General features: G+C 40.3%; 1 protein-coding gene across 1 annotated transcript in view; it reads right to left on the reverse strand.

Annotated features, from left to right (window-relative positions):
• gmds (GDP-mannose 4,6-dehydratase) overlaps window positions 1–27,486 on the reverse strand; it is a 197,952-nt gene that overhangs the window by 10,856 nt on the left and 159,610 nt on the right. Inside the window, exons 8-9 of the mRNA XM_006797833.3 lie at window positions 25,302–25,420; window positions 24,876–24,972 (exon numbers count right to left, since the gene is read on the reverse strand). Of these exons, the coding sequence (XP_006797896.1) occupies window positions 24,876–24,972; window positions 25,302–25,420 (216 nt within the window). The remainder of the gene's footprint in view (window positions 1–24,875; window positions 24,973–25,301; window positions 25,421–27,486) is intronic.

A 27,486-nucleotide genomic window follows, 5' to 3' on the forward strand; every position in this document is an offset into this window, starting at 1 on the left:
TAAGTAGCTTCTATATTCTCCATGCTGAAGGAAAGTCTGGGTCCAATTTATATGATTAATATGGCAACAATTGAAATGGATTAAAGTAACAGCTACACTGCTAACATTAGATACAGCTTTGATGTGTATAGAGGACATTGGTAACAGGCAGATTAACATTAAGACCTCAAGCCTACACATTAAAATTGAAGACTATATATAAAAGACGGACATAAGCACTGTGTTGTTACTACAGCTGGGTACCTTTCATACTTTAAAACACACTGGTATCAGTACAGGTACCTGTATTTGGTACCAGAAGTGAATAACAACTGTTTTTCTGGACTTTGCTCAAAACGAAATAATTAATTAAAAATTTTCTCTTGAGTCTATACTTCTCCACTGAAACATTTTACTTCTTTGAAACACTTTAAACACAACACAAAACCAAATCGCTCTGTTTTGACCAGATTTTTTCCCTGATTAGATGTGGTTTGCACGGCCAGCTTTGCATTTTGCACACCAACAATTATGTGTAACTTTTGGCACACACTAACATTTGCAAGGGTGACAAGAACAGGTGGGAACAGCTAACCCCAGATATGAACTGATATCAAAAGTGGCACCCAGTGATTTGGTGTAAAACTGTACTCAGTATTACCAAAGTAAGCTCAGTTGGCACCTTTATCAATGCTTAATTTGGTACCCACCCCTACATGTCCCCCACTGGTTTTTGAAGGTTCAACGTAATTATTACTGATGTTCTGGAGGCTGACATGAAAATATTTGGAGTTTTAAATAATGAAATTAAATAACAAGCTCTCTCCATAAACTGTATGGCACTAATGAGACATGCCGTATCTGCTACAGTAAGAAAACGGCTAAAGGCCCTTTCACTTAGGAAGCAGAATGGACTGAGCCAACTGCTACGTGTTGCAAATGACTAAATGCTTTTTTCTTCCTGCGCACTTGTAACACAATGAGCTGATTTCAGATGGTGTGCAGGAGGAGGAAACTGGTGGAGCAGCCTGCAGCAGAGACATGGACATTGCTTTTTATACTTTTTTATTGCACAACAGGACAAGAAACAATTATGCTACTAATATATCTTTGGCTCTTTGGAAGCCCCTGCACAGACAGAATACTAATACAAAGCTAGCCAAGAACGCAGGCTGATGATAAAGCTTAGTATATGCAAACCCCATCCCAGCAGCCAGAGCCTGAGTTTCAGCAGGTAACAACCTGATGAACAATCAGGCTTGCAGCATTTTAGCCTCCAGTTCTACTACATGTACATGTTTCTACAGCAGAATCACTGTGGCAATCGAATTCAAATCTCTGTGGGCTGGTTGTCATCTTTGCTTTTTGTAGTCAGCTTTGTTTTCATACATAACACTAAAAGAAAGCTCTTGTGTATGTGCTCATTAGGGATTTCAGTTCATGTGGGGAACTGTAGCCAGCGCTTTATATTGTTAACTGGTAAATATGTGGCAATGCACGGTTATTTAATGGAGAGATAATGTAGCAAATTAGATTCTCTGGCATGTAATTAAGTAACTTACAGTATAACTTTTAAGAAGTGTAATGTGTAATGTGTAACTCAACATAAAACTACATGCAATATAAAATTAGTATTGGAATAATACATAGAAAAAGATTTGTGTTTGGCTTACTGGATTTTGCCTGCATTCCCGGACTGTGCAGGCATTGTCTTCTAGCTGCACAATCAGCATTCTTATCTATGATTATAACATCACAGCCTCAACTGATGAAATGTGGGAGTCATGGGCACGGTGGTTTACTTGTTTTCTTGCACAACTTCACATAAGTGTTGCTGTTGTCTTTTTTCCCCCCAAAACACACACCAAATTATAACCTTGGTCTTATTTTGGAAGGCTTTTGCAATTGCTTAACACTGTGCATAGCAAAATAATTGCTGAGAGCATAGCAGCGTCATTTCTACTAATTTCTACAAAAAACCCCCACAAGTCAGACATTCAGGCAGATTTTCAACCAACCAAAAGTTTAGGCAGATTATGTAACCCAACATATTTTGAGGTAAAGCTGAAAGTCAGAACACCTGAAACGATGGCGTAATCCCTCAAGTCAGACAGTTTTTGAGTGATCGTTTCACTGTTCTATGCTGGGAACAAGTGATGTTGGCAAACATGTGGGTTTGAAACCTGTCTGACAGTCTAACTTGTATTTCTTGCCCTGTTTGACTTTGTTCTAGATCTTAGCTTTTAGCGTGAGTACAATTTAGTTATTACTGATGTCCAGATCTGTTATTATATGCCCAGTGGTAACAAAATTAAATTATGGTTTGACGAGCCAAAACCAAAAACGTCTAACTTCTCCCCTGCCTTGGCCTCTATCACACAAACAATCTACTTTTAGTTCGGCCTCACAGTATACAAACACACACATCAAGCGTGTATAGGTTACATGTCTGCCCTCATTTTGGGAGCTGTTTTTGTATGGGTGACATAGATGTCAGCTATGTTGGATGAAGATCAACAGGTGAGTTTTTGCTGAAGGATGTGGTACACACACACTTTAGCATACAGAGTACATGTATACACAGAGTGAGATGATGCCTTGATGTGATCTAATTCAGGCCCTGGCTGAACTTTCAGTGGCGTTGGGGTTAAGCGAGGCAGTCGCACACAAAAACTTCTGTCTGCAGTTTTCAACTCCCAGCACACTATTTATTAGTCTCTTGCTCTTTCCTTCCCCCCTTCTCCGTTTTTCACCTCAGCCGCTCTCTGAACCTGCTAACAGACAACCTTGTCTCTCCTCCGTGACTCTCACCAGCCATTGCTCATTTTCTGGATGTAGTCAGGTTTGCTCTGGTTCAAGAGGAATACTGGGCTTTTCTTTGTATCATGCATGTGTGCAAGTGGACAATTTCAATCAAAGATTGTAATAAAATATGATCAAAGACATTAACATATTACATACTTTTTATTTTTGATCACAAACTGCTATTTCACTGTTTTAGGTAGATCAGTGGTGCTAAGAAAATCCTGAGAAACTAATAAACAAATAGTTTTTCTTTCAGACTCTTCGAGTATTCTTTGTATTATATGAACATTGAACACTGGGAGGAAGGAAAATTTCCACATTGGAATATCGGTTATTGAACAAATTTTTAAAAATGTAGGATAAGCACCACAATAAGGAATCTACAAGGTTTTAAAACTTCAACAAGTGGCCACAACTCACAACTCAGATTCTGCAAAATGCAGCAGGTACATGTTTTACTGGGGGGCAGTAGACAACACTGGCAAGACAGCTGAAGTATTTAATCCTGCTTCTAGAAAAAAAATAACTTTAATTTAATTTCATAAGTTCAGTATAGATAATATGTTACAGTCATGTGAAAAAAAGGTCTTACAAAGTATGCAGTTACTAATTCCATAGGATTAAGTGGGCAACTCAAATGTTAAATAAAAAATAATCAAATCAAATATATTTTATAAATATATAATATTTATGATATCATATAAATATATGATATAATAAATACGTAAATCAAAATTACCTGATTAATTGATGAGCAGTAAGTGTGAACACTTTGATTTAAGCAGACGTTTTGGCAGGTTGCTGGTCTAGAGTATCCAAGTATGTCTCAGTGCAATGCCAAGGAAAGACATCAATCATTTTAGCGAAACAATTGTTGCTGCGAATGTGTAATAATGCCATTTCCAAACAATTGAAAGTCTATCATTCTACAGTGAAAAATGATTCACAAGCAGAAAATGTTAAATACACCTGTCAGTCTTCCCAGGAATAAATGTCCCACCAAATTCAGCCCAAAGTCAGTGTGTGGAACGCTCAGATAAAGTGCAAATAAACCAAGCTGTACATCTCAGGCTCTACAGGACTCAGTAGGAATTTTAAATGCTAGAGTTCGTAACAGTACAAGTAGAAAAAAGACTGACCAACATGAGCTGTTTGGAAGGGTTTCCAAGAGAAACCCTCTTCTTTCATGGCAGCACAGCTTAGGCCTACAAAGTTGCATCTGAACAAACCACAAGATTTCCACCTTCCACTCCCTTTGAGATGATTTTTTAAAGATTTTACAGTAAAAAACTAAATAACATTTGACAAAAGTATCTCTCTAGATCACAGGTGTCGAACTCCAGGCCTCGAGGGCCGGTGTCCTGCAGGTTTTAGGTTCAACACAGTTGATTTAAATGGCTAAATTATCTCCTCAACATGTTTTGAAGTTCTCCTGAGGTCTGGTAATGAACTAATCATTTGATTCAGGTGTGTTGATATCTAAAACCTGCCGGACACTGGCCCTCGAGGCCTGGAGTTCGACACTCCTGCTCTAGATACTCCACATTCTGCTCCATTAACACATTTTCCAGTGACATTTTCATTTTACAAACTTGTTCTAATGACAACAGTTTACTGATATTTTTTAGGCCACTGGTACGCACTTCTGAATTTATTATTATTCAAGAGAAATGAAGTCAAAACAACAGGAGCAGACAGAGGCAGAAAGAGGGCAAGCAGGAGGAAAAGGGCGGCTTGAATGGACATGCTCATCTGCTTTGGGTCAATGGATTTCAATCCCGGCTCACTTCCCTTATGTCTATCCTGCCTCTATAAGACGAAGGATAGGAAAAGGCCAGTGGTGGTGTTGGATGACATGTCGTGGACAGGGGAACAGGCTTCTATAGGCTACATCTCATCCAGAATGGCGTTTCCTCTCTAAGCAGCATTCCTCATCTTATCAGCTCCAATAATCTGCTGTTCTCATCGTGCCCAAACAGGGAGAGCCAAACCTGAAAGAGTGCACAGGAGAGAGAAAGAGAGAGAGCAAAAAGGAGCTCCTTTGCTTGCTCTCTCGTCCTCTAACTCTCTCTTTCTGTGTCTGTTAGCTGGTGATAGAGTGATAAGGTGGGGAAGAAAACAGTGAGCTGTCTGCCACTTAGAGGAAGTGGTCGCTCAGCCCTGAAGACTGAGCATACTCCAAAACTATGGATTCAGAAAGAGGGGAGGAAGTGCAAGCTTCCTCAAAGTAACTAAAAACATTTACAGTCTGAAATCTTCACTCTAATCGAAAAACAAGAGAAAGTGATGTTTATCCTTTAAATTTTACTCAAAAACATAAACAACACAGGCTGTCGGCTATAAACTGCTACGCAGTCATATGCAAAGTGTTAAGGCCAATGTGTGAGCCACTGGGACACAAACTTCAATACAAGAGCAGTAAATCTGGATCACAATAATGAGTAGTATTTCAAAGTAACCACCTCTTGTTATCAGTTTTAATTTAACTGTCATATAAATAAATACATACAAGTCATATAAAAGTGTAGCTGTACACACTTTGAGTGATTTCTAATTGAATTTGTGGTATCTACCTGCAGTACCTTCAGCAGGTGGTCTTGGCTCACATTTTGAGAATCACTGGTATAATGCAATCTAGAAACGGAGGCTTACTCTCAAGGTAAAAATTGCACCTTTTACTACAAGTTGTTTTTAGCAAAAAGGAAAAATCTTTACTTTGAAAACACTGGCTGCTTCTCTGTTGCATCACACCTTTTTAATGTTCCGCTCAGTTGGTGTCTTCCTTTAAACTATGGATAACCTCTCCAATCTGCTAGCAACCAAACAATCACGGTGAGGCTTTTGGTCCAGCACCCTATTTGCAACTGATTTCACCTAGTGAGAACCAGCAGCCTCCCACCACCTCTCGCCAATGGGCTGGGGAAAACACACCAGTGACCAGACCGGGGGCTTGCTAACCGGTCACTAGGCCTGTGTGACCGAGGCCTAAGCAAGTATGAAATGTGAAGCAGACAGAACTACTTGTTTGAAGCTACAACAGTAAAGCCTAAACTGCAACTTTTTGCAGTACATTTTGCTGTATTGATACTGTGCAGCTACTTTAACTTCAGTCAGTTCTCTGAGGGTTCAAGCTGTGAGGAAGGATTGAGAATAAAATATCAGATGAGCCAGTCTGAGAGTGACTGAATGAAAAAGAGAAAGACATGAGCGGGAGTGAAAGAACGAGTAAAGGAGGAAATAAAGAGAAAAGGTAACAGTAAAACAATAGAACAGCCTTAGGGGTTAAGGGAATGTAGTGGTGCTGGAGTTCAGGAGAGTTCAAAAAAAGTGTGTGTATGAGAAAGAGAGACTTGTGAGTGTGTGAATACTGGGTCGCCTGAAGAGAGCGGCCCCAGAATTAATTACCCAATCAAGATAACCAGCCAGGGAAAGACATTAGGGAGGTCACACTACAATTAACCTCTTAGTCTAAACCTCTCTCTCACTCACACACACACACACATGCACACACACAATAAAGAAGTCATAGGTTCATTGAAAACACAGTGAATAAAAGTTTAATTTTTCACTTTTCAGGGGTGACTTTCGCTGACTGCAAGGCCCAATATGCTCTTATTTTGAAGCATTTCCTGCACTCTGTTATTTTTGGGAGATATAGCGACTCTACCTGTCCTGTTCAAGAATCCCTGGCAAAGCCATGTTGTTTACAGTGGGATATTGAGTGAGTCGGGGGCTTGAGTGGAGTGGAGTCGGATGTGGTTCACACATTCCACCAGAGACTCAGATTACACTGCAGGAAACACCGGCCCTGCAAGACACACACTGCCTGACTCTGTGATTTATAAACATACTCCTCTATGGGACATACACACTCTCAGAGACACACATTAAAAATCTCAGCGGCTTCGCTCTGAGCCAAGGCTGCATCTACATCTCTCATTCACTTTCTTCCTTTCCTTCCTTCCTGCTTCTCCTGTAATTCTCAGACTCTTAGCTGGGCTCCAGTTTTCTCCTCCTGTCGCGGCTAATAGTAAAGACAACTCATGGGTGTTAGCGCCGGTTTGACATCATTGCATATTCATGAGCTGGTGGGCGAACATTCAGTCTGGCATTCATTAGTAAACACAACTTCAATCACCATAAAGTGGCCCTTTGTGAAAGGTTTATGAAAGACACACACTTGAAATAGGTCTCTGGGGAGACTGTCCTCCTCAGAAAACCAAAAGAAAGAACAAACAGAGACACCGAAGACGGGCCACCAGTCAATCACAGACTGAAATGTAATATGTTCAGTATTGATATTATATTATGAATAGTGCCCAAAATTGGCGCAATAACATAAGTGTCAAAGATTCAAATATTCCAGGTGAAGCAGATGCTTTATTCAAAATGTCACTTTTAGGAACAACCAACCAACTATAACACCATTTTGTCAGATGCTGCTTATGCATATGAGCCTCATGCACAAGGTGTACTTTGGTGTCAGACTTTGATGACTTTGAAGTACCGTCATGAAAAATTACTCACACCAGCAGCTTTGGCAAAGAATCCCTGACTGATTTTATTTTTTCATGCTGTCATTATGTCCACATCACCAGCCTAATGCTCAAAACTGAATTCATAAAACCATTTAGGAAAATGTAACACAGGTCAGATCTGATCTTTCCCTCCTCTCCCGAAAAAGCTCAGTGCATCTTACAATCCGGTATCCACGTTGCCTGAAGCTGCTCAGCGGAGAACCCTGGGTAATCAAGCCCAGCTGTGACAAGGGGGCAAAGACAAGGGCTGACAAAACTCACTCTTCTCTCTGTAACTCTTTCAACAATACCCTCTTCCCCCCTCCCCCCAGCCTTTTCTCCTCATCTGCCATGTTTCTTTTGTCAGGCCTTTGGATGAGTAATGCTGGCTAATAGCTCAGGAATCCCAGCCCACGATCCTCCTTGGTGCTTCCTTGCTATCTCTGGGACACACTGTAGCCAACAAATTGCTGTAAGGTGCTGAGGATACACCTCTTCATCAAGCCACACGCATTATGATACAATGACAGACCAAATATGGATGATAAGGAACGTTAGACTAACAAAATGCGTAGGTGTCTATAGCCTGAGGCAGACCTGGGGAGACGAGAATAAGTCTTCCAATCTTAATAACAACCTAGTTCTCTGTGCGCAACAACTTTATCAATGCTTCTTTATACTTGTACACCTTCACATCCAATGAGACTCCATACTGTTGCCATGTCTCTCTCTTTCTCTCTGGGAGCAGTACCGGGTCAGTCTGTGGGTTGGACTGCTGAGGGGCCCAGGGTGGTTCCGCTCTGACGGTAGGAGGAAACTCCTTCAGGAAATACCAAACTGCCAGACATACACACTCACACACACAATCCACAATCTCCCTTTCTTTTTCAAGTACTAGCAGACTAAAGCTCTGCACAAACTGCCCCAGTCCATTACTGCCTTTTTTCACTTTCAGCTCGCTCACACTGAGACAAGCAGACGATCTGAAAATACAGTTCTGTTTGGTGCAGTCAAATATCCACAGGAACGTCGGGTTGCATGTTAACCTGCAGTGTTACACAACCCAGAAGCTGGGAGACTGCCAAGGGTTTTAGGCATCAATTACAGGTAACTTTAACGAGTCGGCTCAATTAAACAATAAATCACAGCAGAGCCAAGTTTCTGCCCCTGAGAGCCCTACCTCTCCACACACACCATTAAAAGTTGACTGAGGTGTTTCCTTCCAAAAGAATGAGGAATTAGATTCACTAACATGCAAGAAAACAGGCACCTTTACCTCACGCAAAAAACATGAGCAAAAAACAGAGACAGAGTCATCTTATTTAAAGACTTGATTCATCCCAAATATATATATATATATATATACATATATATATAGATATATATAGATATATATATATATAGATATATATAGATATATAGATAGATATTTTACAACATAAATAAATAAAACCTTCCTAGCTTCAGTTTGATTTTCTCACAGCTACCATCAATGACAGAAAACAGAATTTTACAGAGAGCTTTCCCAGCTCTACAAAAAAAAAAAAAAAAAAAAAAATCAGTCCAGAACATTTTTGCAGAGCTGGGGAAGACGGAAACAAAAGAAATTTGCCTGTGAAAATTAATCACTCCAGTCTGCCCTGACACCATTCAAATCATTATAGGTTAGTGGTGACGCAACTGTCTCGGGCTGTTTTGCATGCTTTTGACTGCTGACATCACTGATGCTTTGCTTCACTCCAGAACACTTGTTCTCTATAGATAGACTCTCCCTCATTTTCATATTTTCTTGAAATCTTATTGTGCTAAAACAATAAAGGTCCCGATAGAAAGCGAGCTATTTATAGAGACAATATGCTACTGAAACCTTGGAAGATAAAGAACAGTGGTCTCTCACTGATGTGATTGCACAGACTTAGATTTGATGATAAAACCTGTGTGACTGCAATAGAGTCAGTCAGTCACAGAAGCATGTGTCATAAGGTTGGTGAGCAAACCCCAACAAGTTCAATAATACTACTTTAAATGATGTCTTCCGTGGTACTTAAAGGGGAACTCTGATTTTACCAACGAATGTTAGCATCCGTGCCTTCCGGAGTGGCACTCAGCCTCTGAAAACAATAGTGGGAAATGTAGATTATAATGTATTTGGAGCTTGACCCACAGAGTGTGAAATGTCAGAGTATCTGGAAGTCTCTGAAATTTGGCCTGTTTGGAACGATAAATACACAGAAGTGAAACACAAACTCATGTCTGTGCCTGAATACAACGTCAATAAAAGCAGTCCTAAACAGTACACCTCTTCCAAGGCTGTCTGATTCTAATTGTATATTTCTACTGTATTTTCCACTAAAAGTGACAGAGCATCGTACATTCACTGAACTAACTAGGTTATAATAAAATGCCTGAAATAACTAGGTTATTTCAGGCATCTGATCAATCTTCGTAAATAAAAAAAAAACGCAACATCTGTTAGTCAAGAGCCTATCTCAGCCAAGGTGACAGCCTGGATAGAGTGCCAGTTTAGCAGCAAACTCATGTAAAATATTTCAAAGCTAGTTAGGCTTGAGGGAAGCTGCTGATTCACCAGGAGGAAACTGTCATTTGATACTAAAAATCACTTCAAACAAGCTATTTGATGCAACTGAATTCTAAAAATTGGGATTCCAAATAAATCTAATGGCGGACGTCCTTATTTTTTTTAGCTAGTTTAAACCCTAGCCTTTGCCTTAGCTTAGTCTTTCAGTTAACTCAGCTGACATTGTCAAGTTTAAAGAGTAATTTTTTGTGTCCGAAAGTGCAAAGTTTACATGAATGTCTCAGTTATCTTTGTCTGAAGTGTGTGTGCGCCTACTTTTGTGTGTTTTCAAGCTGGAACACTGTGGCTGACCACAGGAAGTTCTAATCAGCAGTACGGCGTGGCTACTACCTTCCCTTTTCCCTGGTGACCTCCTCCTCCCCACCTCCCTCCCTCCACAATAGAGATACCAGGATCACATTACCGACTCTGAGGGTTAAGGGTCAATCCCATTTTTCAGCTCTCTCTGTCCCCCTTTTCCCCTTACAGATTCTTTCCCAGAGGTTACAGGCTTCTGTCACCTAAATTCACATCAGTTCACGCGTGGCAAAGGAGTGGTGTCCATCGGAAGCCCTCTATCACATCTCCCACACCTCCCCCTTGTCCTCGCCCACATAGCTATTTTAGTGTCCCCTTGACAGACAGTCCTCTCATCTCAGGGAGCACTCACACAAAGGATTGGACATGGTTAAAAACATGTTAAAAACACTGCTGGCCTCTTTGTGTCATTGAGTTGGTGTGTCTCTGTTAAAGTCTGTATTTTCATGCTGTGGAGGATTGGGTTACCGGGAGGTAACACTGAACCTGGGCTGACCTTGTGCATTGAAAGCCAACCTCTCGGCTATAAAAAAAAGTATTAAAAAAAAAATCAGTGGACATGCACGTCCAGAAGTACAAATCTTGCTTTGAACAAATAGCATGAGGTTGTATACTCCTTTGCAAAACCTAAATTATTCCGAACTGAATTCCAAGCTCACCAGTGGAGTTTCTCCAGTGTAGATTTACTATATTAAAAATGCACGTTTCACAGCAGTAGGCATCTCACGCTACCAGAGGTGACAAGGACACTGCAAAAAGCAAAACTAAAGAGAAACCAGTCAGAAATTATCAGGACAGAGCAATAAGAATAGCGGTCTGTGACCATCACTTGCAAAACCAGTCCATTCTTGGCGAATGTTCTGTTGTTGCCTCTCCAGAGCACTTTTTGCCACTTTCATTTGAATCAAAGCAGGTTTAAGCTTCCTAATTGGACAGATTGATATCCCTGAAGTTTAACTGACCATGAGTATTTATCAAGTGTTTCTTTATTATAACGGGTTTTGAACAGTATAAGTTTTGGTATAAAATATCTAAGGTGTGCCAACATAAAAGTCTAACAATCAAGTGAACAACCAAATCAGATAAGATTTATTATGAACTTGAAATCCTTAAAACTTGAAATCCTGTGTTCCAATAGCTGAAGATCATCAAATGAAAATACTAAAATGTTAATATAAGAAGTAAAATACTGTCTTCTACCACGTAACTATTCAGTACATGTGGGTGATCACAAGAAAACAAAGAAAGTCAACCAAGCCACTTAGTACGATATACCAGTGGCAGACAGCAGCCCTTAAATCATAGCTTGTATAGTAAAGAAAACCACAGTCAAAGCTAACATGTGTATATTGGTAAACAGTGCATAAATGCACTCTCTCCAAGCATAAACCAGCTTTTGATGATGTTGCGGTTTCTGAACTACATACTACAGTTTAATTATGGTTCATCTGTCAGTCAAACATGGGAACAAGCGCAAAGAGTCACTGAAACTGACAAGTCATCATTTTCTCATAAACCTCTACATAAGCACATACACTTTTGCATTTTTTAAATTTCTGCACATCAGTAATATTTTAACACTCTTATGTATATATACATACACACACACACACACACATATATATACACACACATATATATATACACACACACACATATATATATATATATATATGTATTATAGAACTAATTTATGGACAATGAATTCATTCATGTGGGTTTTTTTTTAATTCAAATTGTTGTGTCAAGAAAAAGAGACATTTGCCTGGGTTGAGCAGAGGGAGAAGGAAACAGAGAATGGCTTTATAAAGTTGGTTAAGTGATCAGAGAGGAAGTCAAGATCTGATTGCCAGTCATCAGATAAGCACGTCTATGGAAATATGAGTATAGAGATGACGAACATACTGCAGTAGAGAGAAGCTGTTCAGCTGCCCTTCTACTCATTTAATCCCCTGTGTGTCAGAGCTACAAAGAACAAGAGGAAGGTGCAATTAGCAAACCCACGTGACGATTATTTAGATTTTACAAAGCTTTTTAAAACTCCTTGCATTCAAAGTTCGACTGTAAAGAATGGTATGCATATGGAGCAGAAAGTCTTGGCTTTGGGCTCAATTACACATTTTCAGATTTCTCAGGTTACTCTATGGATGCTGAGATATTGGCCATTGGCTCAGAAGCTTCATCGTAAGATAATAGCTGATGAGTTGGGGGAAAAACAGCAAATTCACTACTGAATTTGAAATGAAATATTTATGAAAACTGACTGACAACTTGACAACTGACCACTGACAATTTTCAGCTCCAAGTGAAAATCTACAACCACTTCTGGAACCTTGTCTTATATCATTCTCAATCATTTTCCATCCAGACCTGGCTGTCAGTGATCTTTCCAGACAGTGAATGGCTTTACTGTGAACCATCTTGGAAAAGAACACCCAATTCCTCCCTAATATACGGAAACCTTTTAAAATAATGCTAATATCTCATGCTTGCTTTGTGTGAAAGTACGGTGGGCGTCTGCCAAACATCCAAACGCAGCACTGATAGCCCGTTTCGTGTGTCAAGTGCCATAAATTCAGCCAGCAGAGCTCGAGAAAGCTTGTTCAACGGATAAATCACGCTGCTCATAAAAGCCATTTGCTTCTTTTTGTCTGTCTGGTGTTCAAACATTCACCTCAATCCATCAATGAGGCAAACTGCTGTCAGAACACTAAGGCCTCTCTTTACTTCGCATTTCCCCTTATCATTGGCTTCTACTAAGAGGAATCTCAGGAATCTTAGAGTTTGTTTGCCAAGAGCCAATATGACAAGGTGAAACACAGACACATGTGGCTTTTAAAACACAGACTCATTTCTGGTATATAAATCACACAAATTGATCACAGATGCTAGTGGTAACTACTGGTGGTGAGAAACAAGTGTGGAATAAAACAACATAATTGACAATGATGTGTGAATCTGAGCACGGGAACAATGTTTGCATGATAATAAAGTCATAAACTGGCTCTCAGCCAAACGCCACATCTTCTTAGCAGTACAGTATAAGAACTCCACCCAGTGAAACGACCCGAGCTTGCTGCCTCAGCACTTTTCCATCCAAATGGCTGCGGTTCAGTTAGAGGTCTCGCTGCCTTGGTCCCAAGATGAAGCACCTCAGAGAGCCAGCAGTCCTAACCGGCCCCCTGGCTTCCATCGCCAGCCCCTGACTGACACCGCTACACTGCCAGAGACGTAAAACAGGATAATAATAGCTGCTCATTCCTCTCTATCCCCGCCGACCAGACAGGGTCAAATTGTCCAAAACTATATTTTATTGAATGATAAGTGACAAATGCAGGGGAATACCTCACCTTATAGCCTCAATGAAATCAGATCTATGAATCCAGTCCAACACATTTAGTAGGTCATAATTTTGGCAGGTCACTGACTCTGACTGATGGGGTTGGTGACAGTGTTGTAGCAAAAGTAGAGAGGTCCTTTGAAAGGAATACTGTATTATGATGTACTTAGTAACCTGCAAGATTCTTTTCAGAATTTGAAACTGACTGCATAAAGCGTTGGCAAACCGCTAGAGGTGAAAAAGTAGTGAAAAACAAGTGCTGCATATAGAACTCAAGGAATCTTAAAAGTTTTAAACTGTTCTTCTGGATTAGAAAACTGTGTGCAAACCAGAAGGTATAGTCTGTTAACCTATATGTCATTAAAAATGTGCAAGAAAATACACAACACAATGAAATTTTAAATTTCAGTGTATTAACAGGTGTGACAGTACAAACACTCTCACTGGGACGAAGACTTTAAGAGTTAAATTTAGTCGGTCCTTCAAATGTAGCAGTACAGTTTAACATTATGTATTGGTAAATTTGACAACTGGTTCCAATCACTTAGGGCAACACTACAGAAAGTAGTGCAAATCTGGTTTGGGTTAGCAGTAAAACAGCTGGTTAAATCAGAAGTGTTTATAAAAAGACCAGTAAACAGATATGAATGCAGGTCCTTATTACATTGTGGATTGCTGGAGACGGATTCCAACAAGTTTTTCCCTTTATTATTCCATGGAGAAATGCGCTTTGAATGAGAACCAACCGTTCCAGTCAGGGGCTATTTAATGTATAAATCATGTAATCGACTTTTAGAGATTCTTCATTGTAGATAAATTGCTCTACAATGAAGAATTCAGTGCTGGAGTGTTATATAGCGCTTTAATTAAAATGGTTATTAAAATGCTGTAATGGATCAATTCGTAAAGAGAATTCCAACCTAATACTGGGAAGCTGAAATGGCGACCATATTTCAGGCTTCATTAAATAGCAGATATTACACCACAGAACAGGCCAACTGTTAAACTCTTCTCTGGGGCATAGGGACAGTGTATGAGTTACTGCCTGCCAGGATCCATTATGTTAAGAGCACATATGTTTGTGGGGCTATACCTGTTTTTCTCATTGTTACGATGAAGAATTTCCTCCATAGTGGGTTTTGACTGTGTGCTTTCTGCAATCTTACCATCTCTCCTTATTGCATCTTTGCATGGATTGTCTGGCACTAACACTATTGTGCACTGATCAGATCAGAAAGTAAAAACATTACTTGATGTGGAGATAAAGTGGGAACAAAGAGAAGAGAGTCAGTAACATCTGTGTGTCATTCTCTTCAAATCAGAAAAAGTGTAGTACTAATTCTGTGTGCTGGAGACAGAACAACACTAACCCTGGGAGTGGATTTATGAGGTCTGGACTGCCTGCATGGAGTAAAATGAAACCCCAAACCAGTTCTGCTTCTTCAACAAGGCCTAACAACCAAGTCCCTGTGTCTACAGCTACAAGAGATACCATATTGCCTCTAAAGGTCAGTATGCGTCAACCAAAGGTTAAACAGTCTTGACATCCCTCTCCGCCTTTAAAACCTGCTATTTCTGCCATCTTTCATCTGTACAAATGAGTGCAACACCATGAAAGGCTTTGAGAAAAGGTTGTCTGATAGTATGCTCTGTTATCCCAATTTGACGTTTCACCCACTCAAAGTGTTTCCATTTGCAGCTATAAAATATCTTTTGACTTAGTTGGTAACAAATTATAAAAAGTAGTTTGTCATGCCAGTTGTCCATTATTTACTCACTTACATGAGACAAATGAAAATGCCTTGAACAAAGTGGTATCTTGAAAAGTGGAATAAAAAGGTTTTCTCTAATTTTTTGAAAATATATAATATAATATTAAGAAATATAACTTAAACATGGCTCAATCTTTTTAAGCATTCCTCAAGTTACAAAAATATTCACTGAAGTTCCAGTTGACATAGTTGCCACATCTTGACATATATTACCTTTCTGCTCAAACTATATGATGCTTACACTGAGTGCAGCCATGATGTTTTTATGGCAGCACTGTAACAGATTGGAATCTTTTTTGATTTTATTGGCACTTGTCAATATATACATAGTTTGACATGAAAATAAAATATCCTACTCCAAAAAAAAAAAAAAGCCACTTTGAAAACACATCAGATCTCAATGAGAAAAACAAATCATCAATCAGCTGCATATGTATACTAATATGGACTGTGTAATGTGTTAGGAATGAAAGGGTGCCACATTGTTTGATGGAAATAAAAATGATCAACCTACAGAGGACTGAATTCAAAGACAGCCCAAAAAGTAAAAGAAATGATGCAGCAGGTTAGTGTATTTTGCAGAAATTTCATTGGTGCAACTCTAAATGGTACTAAATAGTTTGTATAGCCCCCACGTGCTCAGGTATGTCAGGGCATACTTCCAATGACTGCTTTTAACCCAAACCCTGAGGGATCTCCTCCCAGAGCTGGACCAGGGCATCACTGAGCTCCTGGACAGTCTGAGGTGAAACGTGGTGGAGTCAGATGGATTGAAACATAACGTCACAGAGGTGTTCTATTGGAGTTAGGTCGAGCAGGCGTGGGGGGCAGTCAGTGGTATCGACTCCTCCATCCTGCATATTGCCACATAAGGCCAGGCACCAGGAGGAACCAGGATCCGCTGCATGAGTTTAGGGTCTAAAAATGCATCCAAAGATTTCATCCTGATACCTAATGGCAGTCATGCCATTACTTAGCCCGCAGAGGTCTGTTCATCCCTCCATGGGCCTGCCAAAGAAGTGGACCTGCTGAGTGATGTTCTCCACGTCTTCTTCAAACCCTTTCACATCTGTCACATGGGCTTAGTATGAAACTGCTCTTATCTGTGAAAAGCACAGGGTGCCATAGTGGACCTGCCATTTCTGGTATTTTGGTAATGGCAAATGTCAATTGGGCTCCACTGTGCTGGGTAGTGAGCACGGGACCCACTAGGGACCCACTCTTCTAACCTTCATGTCACTCTTATGAAGTCTGCTTCAGTGGCCTTTTGGGTGTCATTTTGTAGCTTTGGTATTGCTCATTCTGATTCTTTTTGCACAAAGGAAAAGATGCTGCTGTTACTGATGGGTTGAGGGCCTTCTATGGCCCTGTCTAGCTCTCCTGGAGTAACTGCTTGTATCCTGGAATCTCTTGAAAGTATGCAAGAGGAAAAGAAAGACACACAAAAGACATGTGCCATCCTTGAGGAGATGGACTATTTGTGCAACCTCTGTAGGGTCCAGGCATTACCTGGTGCTACCAGCAGTGCCTCTGTCCCTAGACAAATGTAAAACTAGTGAAAAACCAGTCAGAAAAGATCAAGGGAGAAAAAAATGTCAGCAGCCTCCACACGTAAAACCATTCCTACTTTGTGGGTTGTCTCACTGTTGCCACCGAGTGCATCTCTTGTTCATTTCATTAACACCAAAGTAGTTGAAACTAATTAACAACTCGCATTGTTAAACTGCATTATTCTCATTAACCCCCAAAAATCTTACACAGAAGATCCATATTGACATACGACACATATTACTGCAGAATCACAAGTCAGTCACACAGTCTTAAGTGTGGCAGATAATGAAAAATTAAAGGGTTCAGAATTTAAGTATTGTAATTTCTGTAAAAAAAAAAAAAAGCCACTAAACAAGATTATAATAATATTGCCCTGAAAGGCCAGAACTGGTTGCACGTAAGTCATCTAACTCATCAAAAGGAATGTTTACTGAAAGTATCTATGGCACAATAGTTCCAGAATATGTTGCATCCTCATTTTCAGTAAAAAGGTTATGGGACACATGCTTGATATATTTAAAGATATTATTGCTGAGATACACATTGCCCAGTTTTCTCCTAAGAAGCGCGTTTAAGTGTGCTGGTAATAGCAGTAAGTGAGTGACAAATTAAAAGTTCACTATCTGATTTAGATTGCTCACAATCCTATTTCAGGCGTCTGTATTTCTGTCTGGGTGTGTAATACAGATATGGGTGCTTTCCATCTTCCAGTCTTTCTTGGTAAAGCTGGTAAATGTTATGCATGGTGCTTGCAACTTCATCTTCAACTTTGATCACAGAAGACAGAATTATTTAAATTAAATTAACTAATAGCATGATGGTGCGACTATGTATATACTATGGTTTAGGGCCTAGAATTCACCCTGCTTTGATGTGAAACCTGTGCTGGTTTGTCCCTATTCACAGCGCTGACTAAGAAAGGTTCAGGTCAGGTCTGTGGGAGAAGTCAAAAGACTCTCTGTGAGACTCATGAGATCACTAATGAAAGTAACGAAGGCAGGTTGCAACACTTCATTACAAAGACGTGAGGAATGCATTCAAGATCAACGATAATATCCAGCTGTGTCGAAGTATCCAAGAGTGGAAATGTTCTTTGAGCTCAATAAAGCTTCACAATACCAAACATTATTTAGAAACTACATAAGGCAGGTGTGTCTCACACTAATTACCTCAACAGGTGGGTTGACTCCCTTGCCAACAGTTATAAAAGGTAACCACAACACCCAGCATCATTATTGCTGCGGATAACTAGATCCATTGTCTTGGTTGCTCATCTAGTGATGACAAGACAATGACGTATGAGCAAGCAAGCGTGGTTCTTGTGAATTCGTTACGCACGTTTCAAAGCTGGAATGCCTTCTTAAGTAAGTAAGAAGGAAGTTCAGACTTTTGCCCAGGCACTTGCAGACAAGCACTTGACAGATACTGAGGTGTGGTATGTGAACAGGGCTATTTTTAGGGGTTGATGTGGGAGTTTTTGATTTGTACCTGCAGATGGATAAGAGGAAAACAGGCAGAACAACTACTGTGTCAAAATCTCATAGGCGAATGCAACACACATTCTTTTATTTCATGCAGGAATTAAAGAACTTTTTTGTTTCTGCATTTGGTGTAGGCTATCTTACTGGATGTTGAATGCTTTTCCGCAGCACTCCCTGCCACCATTGCTTGCTACCAATAAACAATGAACAACTGCACCACTAACCAGCTAAAATGTGATCTGATGCAGCAGAAGGAAGCGTCACAGGATCAAAGTTAAGATAAGAGCAGGATTTATTTGATCAGTGTCTTTCCTCTCTTTGCATGGACACACAGATAAACTGCAGTAACAAACTGTGGATTTTACTTTGTCTGTTTATACATGCACAACACAAGCTTGACACTATCACGAAATTCTTGCTGTAGCAGCGATATGAAGCACTCCTGCTTTTCACACTTGTCTGTACTGCGCAAGAATAAACTTGCAAATTTAAAACAAAAGGACAATCGGTCATGTATTGACAGTACATGACTGCACTGCAGGGAATGCTGCTACGTGACTGCAACAAAGCACAATTTACATCTGTTCTTTTTGATACATGGGAACCTCAGTTGGTGATTCTTTTCCATCAATCAAAGCACACAACAGTGATAAACTGTCATGCCACTGAATTGCTCTCCTGTCAGCAAAAATGATCATGCAACGTTTTGGTGTTTTCATTAGCAGATTAATGACTGGTGGAAAATTAAACATCAATAAGTCTTAGCCATTAATTAAACCTAAATGACAGATCTACGTTTGTTGATTCCAGCTTCTTGTTTCTAGATGTGCTGGATTTCTCTGTGACATTATAAAATCTTGTTTTTTGGTGCACAACCATATTATAGACATCCTTTGCCTTTGACATCATACATATTCAAGAGTGTAAAAAAACTGTGCAAAACGGAGTGTTTACTGTAGTCTAAAGCCTGAGGACTTGGCTCACAGGGATTACCTGTCCACACTTTGAACTCATTTAAACTCATTGGCCATCTACAATACAAATAAAAGCTACCACTCAACCAGAGGTGCTCTAGGCAAGCAACTCCTCAACTGCCAAGAAACTGATAGCTCATAGATGGAAATCATCCTAATCTATCAATAAACAAAGAGAACTTCAAGATTTTATCAATACAGACTGCAAGGAACAGTGAGGAGCTACTATGCACCATGCTAAAACATTTCATGCTGGGAGCATGCTACACAAAAAAAAGACACGCTACACAATGGATTCATGCAATTCACTTCTGTCGAACAGCTGGATTAAAAAATAATATTTTTTTTTTTACATTTTACATGCCATTCTATACTCATCCTCGCAAGGCACTGAGCTGAGGTCTCACTGAAGTGGGTGTGGAACAAAACAGACTGTCCCTAGGTTGCTTCCTTTAAAATTACAGTCTGTAGAGAAGACTGGAGATTAGAATGGAAAAGACTGGATTTGTATAGCACTTTTCTAGCCTAGAGAAACCACATTCACCCATATACTCAAACATAGCCTTAATCTATACACTTAAGTGTTTATCTACTTTACATCTGTGGCCAATTTAGAATCACCAATGAACCCATCATGAATGTCTTAGGGTTGCAAGAGGAAATTGGAGTGATGACGGAAACTCAAGAGCTCACAACAGGAAGTCCACACATAAAGGTCCCAGCCAACCCAGAGATTCAAACCTTTCCTTACACCAAGACATTTCAATCTAATCTAGATGCATCAATCTAACAAAAACTGAGAAGATCTACAAACAGGATCAGATAAATCACCTGAATCCAGGTGTATATTGTTAATTCAGATATATATATATATATAAATTATACACACAATGATAGATGTGTATATTAAATGTGGCCTAACTTTTAAGTAATGTGAACAGTGCATGCAGTCATAGAAGGTAATTCATCTCAGCCAAAATCACAGGTATCAGACTCTAAATGCTCCATTTCAGACATTTTTTGTACTCTTGGACATGAATGACATCCAGGAGAGTGCATATCCTTAATCTGGTCACCTCAGCCATAAAGCTTTGGCTATGAGCACAAAAGCCCCATTCACCTTCTATTCATAACTTTGGTAGCAGCCAGTCAGAAAAAGTTGGCTTAAAGGGAGAGAAGCTAAAATAGCTTATTTCTGACAGAGAATGAGCCAAGGGGCTGAGCCAAGGCAGAGTAAAAAGATAAATAGGGATTACTTTGAACTGTCATTGACGCAAAGCTATTTTACAAGAGTTTAAGATTAAAAAATATAAGCCGGAAATGAGAATAATCATTGGGTCCGATGATTGGGTTCAAGCATTGGGATTACTATGATTTAGAAAAAGATGTAAGTGTGCACTTGCAATATATAAACTTGATAGTGGAAGAATTACAGTTGCCATCCCATCATGCACACTGACGGGTTACATAAACATAAGGACAAACTGAGAGACATCTTCCCATTTATCATCACTTTTCCTTCTCTGCATGAGAGGTAGAAGAGAAACCACAGAGCTGTCAATCAACTCACAGCAGTTTACACCCTCTAGCAGCACATGAACTTGGAAGTATGACAGCCAGGGTGCATTAGTATGAACATGCACAAGCGTCTACATGCATGCGATTAAACGCCAAGTCAGTGACATGCACACCTGTCTCTGCACAGACAAATACAGCCACCTTGGCCCCAAACTTTGTTTAGAGAGACAAATTGTGATCTGCAATAAATACTTCATGCTGAAGTTTAAATGAGGCAAGGAGGCAAACTGAATTTAAAAAAATCCCCACATTTACTGTCAACTGTATAATGCACGTTGTTAGGTAATATGCACTCAAAAGCAAACTACTGTACTGTATACATTGTGCTATGGAGAGTTAAGTGGAAAAACTAAACTTCTCTAATGTGAAACTCAAGGGACTAACATCAAACTTAGTTTTCCAGATGCTGTATCATGAATGTCAATCAGGTTCAACTTCCTGGGGCCACTGAACAACCTACAGCGGTGACCTGTGCATAAGACGTTATTTAAAATAACAGAGTTTATAAGTTCTTAACAGTATGCAGATATTTTTAAACAGTGAAACTCATGAATCTGACCTGTTAAAAACTGCTCTGTGTTGATTTTATGCACAGGACAAAAGTATTCCCATCACGAGCTGGTGCAGCAGATGACACAGCTCATAGAGGAAATTTACCAATTTAAAGTAGCAAAGTTGAGTATTTTTGAGAGCATTTGAAGTGCTGAAACCCTAAACTAAAGAACATGGAGCTGGAAACCAGAGCAGTGGAAGAGTTTTAGGGGGAACCTAAAACTGTGACATCGTAACATGTTTCAGCATGTAGAAACGGTAGTAAACACACGCACACATGTTGTGCAGTAAACTTTAACATACAGTAAAGATGTATGTTAAAAAGTAAAACTGTAGAGATATTTGGAGAGACTTTAGTGTAAGGTAGGGATTGGGGAAGGCTTAATTCAAGCTATCTGAATGTATTCGATTATACTTTTGGAGGCTATGTAAACTGTAATACAAATCCTCATATGCTGGCCTGTTTCTTTTTTAAACCCATCTTTTGAGATCCATTAAATTACAGCAATAGATCCTAACTGCTTCTGCTATTACTTTTGGTTTTGCACGCCAGTAAAGTGGAAGGTTTTTTCGAAAATGATGTGACTTTTTATCGTCACTTGCATGCCAAACATATTCTGTACTCAACTTCCCATGTCAGAAAAATAAAATGTCAAGGATTCCACTCACGGCACTCATTTATAGACCAGTTTTTCCCCTCTACCTGTGCTCTTTTGTGCCCTTTATGTGAGTGTGTACGCCTCTTTAACAAATCACATAGAACAAATGCACATTTACAGTTAACATCACCAGTCTTATAAAACAATTGGGTACAAAAGAAACTCAGAAAGCCAGACAGAAGAACCCATCTGATCACACATTGATTGATTGGTATTATACCTGGCAACCAAAACTAATCAGAACCATTAGACAGTAGTGCGCAGACACACCTTTGTAAAGCTGAGGCAAAGGCTGCTCACCTGAGCCAAACTTTAGGAGCGTTGACAGAAGCCCATATGGTGCCAAGAGTGACTGACAGCCCTGCAAAGTCGTGACAGTTGGAGCGGTGTGAAACTTACTTGTAGCTGTCCTCAAAACAGCCCTGGCAGCTTGCACTGCATGTCTTTCGCTTTCGCGTGTTAACTATTGGTGCAAAAATGCTGGTAGCTTTATTTTTTTCATTTTAACCAGCACGCACCACATTGGGTAAACTGCTTCCACAGTCGGACAAACGGGCTGTCAAGCCGGTAGCCCTGCAGGGTTCACACATGTGCACAAAAGACACATTCACACTCACACACTGCACCACATGTGAGGCACACCTGCTGGGGCTCCTGTCCCAGGGGATTGAAGCTCATGTCAGACACACACTCTGACAGAATTAATGATGAATTACACAGATATTAGCACACAGCCTGAGGTAACACTCCTTCCGCGCTCCACACACAAACATCACACACACCCCTACCTCGTTTTGTATTTGGGCCCCACACGGACACACATTCAAACTTTTGTACTGCTAAACAGCAAACATGACACCAAAAGAGTCTGAGTCAGCTGAAGTCTTAGGATATACACACACACACTTGATGACAGGTATTTCCACTTGAGGTGAGGCACAATGCTGAGCTATGAGCCCAGTGTCAGTCACTTCCTGTCTACAGGGGTCAGAGGTTAAACATCCTTCAGTCTCTTTAAGCCATATAGAAGGGACAAAGGGAAAGAGTAGAGAAATTGCCCACTGTTACTGAAGCAACCTCCCCTTGTTATCCATGCAAGCTCATTCTTTGTTATTGCTCTGTGTTTATAACACCACACGTCAGGAGCAGTGTTCCCTTTGCTAGTGCTAATAACATGGAGCACCATAGCAATATACCATGGAAGCAGCAAAGGGTCGGCAGTTAGGAGTTATTCCACACTTGCTACATGAATAGTTTTTCTTTGAATGTTTACCATAATTGTGGTCAAGTGAGGTGACTCGACTGAAAAGCAGCAACAATAACGCTCTCAATGCTGGCTTCTCTCTTTCTTGTGTTCAAACACTTGTTAGGAAGCTGTCAATATGATAAATTTTATAGTGCTGGGAAGCAATAAGGGCATACAGTCATGCGGAAAAGAAGGTTTTCACAGAAAGGATGCAGCACAGCACACCCTTGCTGCATCCATAGGAATTATGAGGGTAACTAGCAGCCATGTGCTGATACACTTGACTGATCATCAGCAAGTGAGAGAAGTTTGCACTCTGGAGCATTCACATGTGTGTTAACACAATGCCACAATATTCCCCGGAGTGGATGTCCCAGAAAATTTACACAAGGTCAGATTGTGCAATGCTCAGAGAAATTAGCTGGTTATCACAAATGGACATGTACGCTGATTTGATCATATTTTAGAGTAGTTGTCCATACGGATACAGGGTTAGGACCTTGAGTGAATAAGCTGACACGGACAGAGAATAGAGGCCCAGGTGTGTAACCAGTGCTCCCGTACCTTCAGCTGTCAGTCACCAGGGGCTCCTTACTAATCCTCTGCCATCACTCAACTGCATCTCAACTCTAATCTCACCAGGAGAGAGGAGCTCCTGCTTTAAACTGAGAGGATGATGGCTAATCTCAGCCACAACACCCCAGGGTAACCCTAGAATGTCCACAGGGAGTAACTGCAATAACCCTTGACCAGGGTGATGAGAGAAAGACCTCCCAAATTCAGCAGACACCTTTCGAGAGATGGAGGAGTAATACACTGGCTAACATTATGAGTTTGATTTTTAGAACTATCATCTCAGCAAGCACAATCTCACGAAAGAGGCACCGATATCTCTCCTGTGCTATCAAACCAGCCTCTCATTCAGCAGAATTGTCTCACTAACCCTTTGAGTCAAACTAACAAGTTGTTAGTATTAAAAATTTCCAGGTTGGACGCACTTAGCATAGGGTGGCAGGATATAGCCTTCAGTACTCTTAAAGAGATCATCTGGCTTGTTTCCAGCTGTTTAAAAAAAAGCATACAATAAGCAGCCTGAGGCTGTCAAATGACTGCATCCACTGTAGCTGATAAGTGTATAGTCCCAGACACAATTACCGGCAATCACATACACAAAGAGAAACCATGAAACATTCTTATATAGAACAATAAATATGTGCCGTGATGCATTATAAATTATATGCAACTATATAGATTGCACCACTATAGTAAACCATTTTCATTCTGAAGCCTCCTTTGGTTGGTGTGGTCCACAGTATTGTGCAGTTAGAGAGAAAAATCACCAAAGGTTTCTGGAATCAAATGTACAAATGTGTATTATAGACTTTATATAGACCAGTATAGCAAGCATCTCTAGGTTCCCAGAATGCAGAGGGAGGGGCAAACAGACCAAAGGTATAAGTACTGGGTGCATGAATATACGTGCATTATACATATAGACACAAATGGTAGGAGAAACTCGACTTACCACTTCGGTGGGACGGAAGTATTTTGGGTCCACCTTCACATGTACCACCCCTGTCTCCTGGCAACGGCCAACCTCCTTCTCATCCTTTCCCTCCCACCTGGAAAGAAAGAAATCTTAGCAGGAACTAAGAGTTTCCCACACCTGCTCCAAGATTCAAGCACCGTGATTACTTCTTGTGTAGTTTGTTTCCTTATAGTCTCATCCAGACAAAACATGTCACCTGCCTTTTTTCCCCCCCTCAAACGAACACATCCTTCACCACATGTCAGTATCTCACAGCACATAAGAGGGGAGGTGAATGACAGGTTAAACGTGGGAGGAATCTTTCCAAGACAAGAGACATAGGGTTGGGGGTGTCTTATATTGAGGCCTCTCAGGCAAATCTGTGATTTTGACTGCAAAAAGAATACTGACATGTTGACTTACACAATGGTCTTTCCCACACGTCCAAAGGCCCTCTCCACAAACTCCCTCACACTGTGCACCTCCCCTGTTGCTATGATGAAATCCTCGGGCTCCTCCTGTTGCAGCATCAGCCACATAGCCTGAAAGAGACAGACACAGAGACAAAGACAGAGAGGTCAAACTACTGAGAGATCATAAAGACAGTTCGGTGATCCACACTGGACCGTGCCAAACTCAGCCCTGACAGACAGGAAGTGAACCTGCGACCTCTGAGCGGGGCATTCGCCCATACCTCTGCCCTGACGTCACTACAAGGGCTCAGGGGACACATACTGTGGGAAAGGAGGACAGAGCACTCCCACAGGCCCACTGTGTTGCTGGCACACAAAAATGCACACGTGGCTATGAATACACGTGCATTCAGGCCAACAGCTTTGCACAACTGACATACTCTAACAACTCAAAGATATTTTAAGACACACAAAGTGAAAGTAAAGAAGCTGATGAAATTCCACAAATGCAAATGAATTTTTCAAAACCTTATATCCTGACTCGTGTTTACTATTCCTAATTACACTGTGCAGGCAACGTTATTATTAGCTTAGATACCCCAGCGTAACCTATTACTTTAGGTCCCTTAACGGACACGGTGCTATATTAAACAACTAGCGAAGGCGTGGTTCCATAATATTTATGGTGAACTGGAGCCAGCAGGTCAGAGCTGCTGACCCCTGGCACATCCAGCATGATTAGAAGAAACTCGCCAGGGACACAAAGACAGACCAACAGACGCTCATGTCTCCACTCTTTAAAATCACAGAAGAAGACAGAAGGAGAGTGACAGAGAAGGCCTAGTCGTAATTTTTTAATGTTAAATGCAATTTCTATATAAACAAGTCTAAAATCAGTGCGTAATTGAGACTATTGTTTCAAATTGTGCTAACTCATTTCAGTTTATTTATTTATTAGATTCAGATTCTGAACTATTTGAAGAAGAAAAAAATACTGTGAAATTAAACCCAGCTGTTATATTAAGTTGCTATAAACAGTCATGAATGTCATGTATTCTCTGACTCTTCATTATTTCCCCTTAAATAGCTCAACAACTGGGCCTGTAAATATAAAATATATCAGCAGATTAAAATCTCTGACATCTCATCGTTTTTTTTCTCAGTGCTATGGGTAAAGGGTCAAATTTAACACTTACAACTTCCTGTCAGCAGTTTGTTGGCAACGTTTTTGTTTTGCAGTAAAACTTGTGCAGAAAGATGCAAACATTTCTGTGCATTAAAGTTTAAAAGATTGCAAACAGTACAAAGAAAAAGGTTAAACTGCTCGATACGATGCTTTGATGAAACAACAAATGAAACGATCCTCTAGACGTTTGGGTGATCACTAAAACCCCTGACATCTCGTGAAGGTAAAACCTTTTAGTGCATCTGTGAAAAGGTTTAAGCTTCAGTGTTCAGTACCCGATTGATTCCAACATGCACTGATACAACCCCAGAAGTACCCTGAAAACCAGTTCGTGGTACTTTTTTCACACAACAGTTTAAAAACTGACACAGTCAAAAGAAAGTCAGTTGTGATACGGAATAGTAATCTTTGCATCAGATTTTCATAGTAATCAAAGTAACAGCGACTGCTAATTTGTTTACAATTCTATGATAATGTCACCAGTAGTGAAAAAAAAACCCAGTCCCGTTTCTCTTACTCTAAATGTTGTGTAATGCTGTGAGCTTGCATGCTGAACTACTGTATGCACACATTTCTGTGCACTGTTGTGGCATTGTTTAAGCACATGCCTTCTCGCAAACACACCAGCAGTGATGGAATGAACTTCCTCAGGGAGGCGAGGGCCATTCTACCTCAGGATCGTTCAGGGTCACCTGAGCGCTCAACAATGATGACTCCCCTGAGCCTGACCTCTGACCTCTCACCCTCTGGCCTCTGATGAACAAACCAGACTCTCACACGGCTACACAAGACAAAAATTGCAACTCGGCGTGTAACTGACAGCACAACAAAGCAACCAGGGCGTCATCAGAATATGTTATTCAGTCTGCTGCCACATTTTGGGCCTGTGAAGTTTACAGGAAAATTTAATTCTCTTACAAACGGCTGCTTCTGACAAATCATAAGTAACAAACAAGCAGAAGAGATAACAGAATATTTCATTAGCAGTCCCACAGTTTAAACCTTTTAT

Source organism: Neolamprologus brichardi, chromosome 17, assembly GCF_056152115.1.
Source record: "Neolamprologus brichardi isolate AB-2024 chromosome 17, ASM5615211v1, whole genome shotgun sequence".
Lineage (NCBI taxonomy): Eukaryota > Metazoa > Chordata > Actinopteri > Cichliformes > Cichlidae > Neolamprologus > Neolamprologus brichardi.